The sequence below is a fragment of the Rhinichthys klamathensis genome, unplaced genomic scaffold, assembly GCF_029890125.1.
Source record: "Rhinichthys klamathensis goyatoka isolate OS25496 unplaced genomic scaffold, OSU_Roscu_1.1 h1tg000429l_1, whole genome shotgun sequence".
Taxonomy (NCBI): domain Eukaryota; kingdom Metazoa; phylum Chordata; class Actinopteri; order Cypriniformes; family Leuciscidae; genus Rhinichthys; species Rhinichthys klamathensis.
Window position 1 is genome coordinate 1,115,001 of NW_026606925.1, and position 5,000 is coordinate 1,120,000.

At 40.5% G+C, this 5,000-nt stretch overlaps 1 protein-coding gene across 2 annotated transcripts in view; it reads left to right on the forward strand.

Moving 5' to 3' along the window:
• Nucleotides 1-5,000, forward strand: part of lpcat4 (lysophosphatidylcholine acyltransferase 4) — a 23,626-nt gene that overhangs the window by 11,630 nt on the left and 6,996 nt on the right. For both annotated transcript variants that reach the window (XM_056235699.1, XM_056235700.1), the window contains exons 7-8: nt 371-425; nt 529-611. In XM_056235699.1, the coding sequence (XP_056091674.1) occupies nt 371-425; nt 529-611 (138 nt within the window). The remainder of the gene's footprint in view (nt 1-370; nt 426-528; nt 612-5,000) is intronic.

The window sequence follows — 5,000 nt, forward strand, 5'->3', positions numbered from 1 at the left end:
ATATATGTACTGTTTATGACAAAAATCAAAAGAAACTATTTTGCTCTTAAGTAAATACAGTTACAGTGTGTGACTAGACTTGTGTGTTTGTGTGTCTGTTGTTCTGATGGTCCTGGTTTCATCTAGTTTAATCTGGTTTCGTCTGGTTTATTCTGGTTTTGTCTGGTTTGATCTGGTTTCGTCTGGTTTAATCTGGTTTCGTCTGGTTTAATCTGGTTTTGTCTGGTTTTGTCTGGTTTTGTCTGGTTTATTCTGGTTTCGTCTGGTTTAATCTGGTTTGATCTGGTTTTGTCTGGTTTAATCTGGTTTATTCTGGTTTAATCTGGTTTGATCTGGTTTCGTCTGGTTTAATATGGTTTCGTCTCCTCAGGCTCGGCGCTCTCTGGCACACCACCTCTCAGATCTACACCAGCGTCACTGTGGAGGTGGGCTGACCTCATTTGATTGACATGAGCGAGAGCCAATCACGTTACAGCTGTGACCAATAGAACTCACTCAGTAATTCTTCTCTGCTCTGATTGGTTCTAGTTCCTGCCCGTCTACACGCCGTCACAGGAGGAGAAGGAAAACCCGGACGTATACGCTGAGAATGTCCAGAAGCTCATGGCCAAGTGAGTCGTGGGACACACACACACACACACACACACACACACACACACACACACACACACACACACACACACACACTCACTCACTGACGGGCTAGTGGAGCCAGCTACAGCTGTGACCGAAGTCATTCACCCCTACTGCACATCAGGGTTAGTGGCAACATTTACAGGCATTCAGCTGTTTTTCAATGGACAAATCAAACAAAAGTAATTGAAATAGATAGAAAGTGGAAATGCACGTTTTAATGACTTCTCAAAATTATTCAACCCCAATTATTAGAATCCCTCATAACTAGTGGTTGATCGATATATCGATACGTTTTTCTGATTGGCCGAAGTGTTGGAAGTGGGACTTTTATTTTGATGGAAACCAGTTGAAAAGTGTGTTGTGTTGAGCTATATCAATTACTTTTGTTTGATTTGTTCACTGCTGAAAGTCTGTACATTTTGCCCATAAACCTGCTATAATTTGCAACGGTTGAATAGTTTAATCACAACTGTAAGTGACTTCAGTGTTTTACATTAGCATTAACAGTTAGTGAATAGTGCATTCATAGTCAAAGGATTTACCAATATTTTATCAAAAATATTTTTTGTATTTAACGAAATATATGTAGAATGTGTGCAACAGGGTTAGTATCATAAACTAAATCCATAAAACAACATTTTTATTTCATTTTTAATTATGTCTATTTTTCATTTAGATTAACTTCATGTAAATAAAAATAAAAATTATATAGACATTAAAAAAAAAACAATAAAAATGACAGAAATACAACATATTTATTAAAACTTCAACTGAAATGAAAATAAGACTGGTGTTATTTTAGTATTATATAATATTTTGAGTTAGATTTTGTTTTTATATATCCTAAATTGTATTTATTAATTATTTCAATTTAATCTTAGTTTAAGTTTTAGAAGTTTGCAAAATTGTATAATTTTATGCGCTTTTGCCTTTTTATATATTTTTCTATTTAATTTAATTTATTTTTATTTTAGTTTTAGTAATTTTAGAACTTCAATTACTACATTTAAAGTTTTAAGTTTTTCATCTAGTTATAATTAATTTAATTTCAGCTTGATTTCAACTACTAAAATGATTGTGTAATAGTTTATTTGGACAGTTTTAGTTTATTTTAACAATAACAACCTGGTTAATTCAAGATCAAGATGAATTGGACAAATAACATGTTTGCTGTATGATTAGTGTAAGCAGTATTTCTGTAATAAGTGTGTGTTGTGTTCTCAGAGATCAGTGTGTGTTGTGTTCTCAGAGATCAGTGTGTGTTGTGTTCTCAGAGATCAGTGTGTGTTGTGTTCTCGGAGATCAGTGTGTGTTGTGTTCTCAGAGATCAGTGTGTGTTGTGTTCTCAGAGATCAGTGTGTGTTGTGTTCTCGGAGATCAGTGTGTGTTGTGTTCTCAGAGATCAGTGTGTGTTGTGTTCTCAGAGATCAGTGTGTGTTGTGTTCTCAGAGCTCAGTGTGTGTTGTGTTCTCAGAGATCAGTGTGTGTTGTGTTCTCAGAGATCAGTGTGTGTTGTGTTCTCGGAGATCAGTGTGTGTTGTGTTCTCAGAGATCAGTGTGTGTTGTGTTCTCAGAGATCAGTGTGTGTTGTGTTCTCAGAGATCAGTGTGTGTTGTGTTCTCAGAGATCAGTGTGTGTTGTGTTCTCAGAGATCAGTGTGTGTTGTGTTCTCAGAGATCAGTGTGTGTTGTGTTCTCAGAGATCAGTGTGTGTTGTGTTCTCAGAGATCAGTGTGTGTTGTGTTCTCAGAGATCAGTGTGTGTTGTGTTCTCAGAGATCAGTGTGTGTTGTGTTCTCAGAGATCAGTGTGTGTTGTGTTCTCAGAGATCAGTGTGTGTTGTGTTCTCGGAGATCAGTGTGTGTTGTGTTCTCGGAGATCAGTGTGTGTTGTGTTCTCAGACATCAGTGTGTGTTGTGTTCTCAGAGATCAGTGTGTGTTGTGTTCTCAGAGATCAGTGTGTGTTGTGTTCTCAGAGATCAGTGTGTGTTGTGTTCTCGGAGATCAGTGTGTGTTGTGTTCTCAGAGATCAGTGTGTGTTGTGTTCTCAGACATCAGTGTGTGTTGTGTTCTCAGAGATCAGTGTGTGTTGTGTTCTCAGAGATCAGTGTGTGTTGTGTTCTCAGAGATCATTGTGTGTTGTGTTCTCGGAGATCAGTGTGTGTTGTGTTCTCAGAGATCAGTGTGTGTTGTGTTCTCAGAGATCAGTGTGTGTTGTGTTCTCAGAGATCAGTGTGTGTTGTGTTCTCAGACATCAGTGTGTGTTGTGTTCTCGGAGATCAGTGTGTGTTGTGTTCTCAGAGATCAGTGTGTGTTGTGTTCTCGGAGATCAGTGTGTGTTGTGTTCTCGGAGATCAGTGTGTGTTGTGTTCTCAGAGATCAGTGTGTGTTGTGTTCTCAGAGATCAGTGTGTGTTGTGTTCTCAGAGATCAGTGTGTGTTGTGTTCTCAGAGATCAGTGTGTGTTGTGTTCTCGGAGATCAGTGTGTGTTGTGTTCTCAGAGATCAGTGTGTGTTGTGTTCTCAGAGATCAGTGTGTGTTGTGTTCTCAGAGATCAGTGTGTGTTGTGTTCTCAGAGATCAGTGTGTGTTGTGTTCTCAGAGATCAGTGTGTGTTGTGTTCTCAGAGATCAGTGTGTGTAGATCAGTGTGTGTTGTGTTCTCAGAGATCAGTGTGTGTTGTGTTCTCAGAGATCAGTGTGTGTTGTGTTCTCAGAGATCAGTGTGTGTTGTGTTCTCAGACATCAGTGTGTGTTGTGTTCTCGGAGATCAGTGTGTGTTGTGTTCTCAGAGATCAGTGTGTGTTGTGTTCTCGGAGATCAGTGTGTGTTGTGTTCTCGGAGATCAGTGTGTGTTGTGTTCTCAGAGATCAGTGTGTGTTGTGTTCTCGGAGATCAGTGTGTGTTGTGTTCTCAGAGATCAGTGTGTGTTGTGTTCTCAGAGATCAGTGTGTGTAGATCAGTGTGTGTTGTGTTCTCTGAGATCAGTGTGTGTTGTGTTCTCAGAGATCAGTGTGTGTAGATCAGTGTGTGTTGTGTTCTCAGAGATCAGTGTGTGTAGATCAGTGTGTGTTGTGTTCTCTGAGATCAGTGTGTGTTGTGTTCTCAGAGATCAGTGTGTGTAGATCAGTGTGTGTTGTGTTCTCAGAGATCAGTGTGTGTTGTGTTCTCAGAGATCAGTGTGTGTTGTGTTCTCAGAGATCAGTGTGTGTTGTGTTCTCGGAGATCAGTGTGTGTTGTGTTCTCGGAGATCAGTGTGTGTTGTGTTCTCGGAGATCAGTGTGTGTTGTGTTCTCAGAGATCAGTGTGTGTTGTGTTCTCAGACATCAGTGTGTGTAGATCAGTGTGTGTTGTGTTCTCAGAGAACAGTGTGTGTTGTGTTCTCAGAGATCAGTGTGTGTTGTGTTCTCGGAGATCAGTGTGTGTTGTGTTCTCAGAGATCAGTGTGTGTTGTGTTCTCAGAGATCAGTGTGTGTTGTGTTCTCAGAGATCAGTGTGTGTTGTGTTCTCAGAGATCAGTGTGTGTTGTGTTCTCGGAGATCAGTGTGTGTTGTGTTCTCAGAGATCAGTGTGTGTTGTGTTCTCAGAGATCAGTGTGTGTTGTGTTCTCAGAGATCAGTGTGTGTAGATCAGTGTGTGTTGTGTTCTCAGAGAACAGTGTGTGTTGTGTTCTCAGAGATCAGTGTGTGTAGATCAGTGTGTGTTGTGTTCTCAGAGAACAGTGTGTGTTGTGTTCTCAGAGATCAGTGTGTGTTGTGTTCTCAGAGATCAGTGTGTGTTGTGTTCTCAGAGATCAGTGTGTGTTGTGTTCTCAGAGATCAGTGTGTGTTGTGTTCTCAGAGATCAGTGTGTGTTGTGTTCTCAGAGATCAGTGTGTGTAGATCAGTGTGTGTTGTGTTCTCAGAGAACAGTGTGTGTTGTGTTCTCAGAGATCAGTGTGTGTTGTGTTCTCGGAGATCAGTGTGTGTTGTGTTCTCAGAGATCAGTGTGTGTTGTGTTCTCAGAGATCAGTGTGTGTTGTGTTCTCAGAGATCAGTGTGTGTTGTGTTCTCAGAGATCAGTGTGTGTAGATCAGTGTGTGTTGTGTTCTCAGAGATCAGTGTGTGTTGTGTTCTCAGAGATCAGTGTGTGTTGTGTTCTCAGAGATCAGTGTGTGTTGTGTTCTCAGAGATCAGTGTGTGTTGTGTTCTCAGAGAACAGTGTGTGTTGTGTTCTCAGAGATCAGTGTGTGTTGTGTTCTCGGAGATCAGTGTTCTCGGAGATCAGTGTGTGTTGTGTTCTCGGAGATCAGTGTGTGTTGTGTTCTCAGAGATCAGTGTGTGTTGTGTTCTCAGAGATCAGTGTGTGTTGTGTTCTCAGAGATCAGTG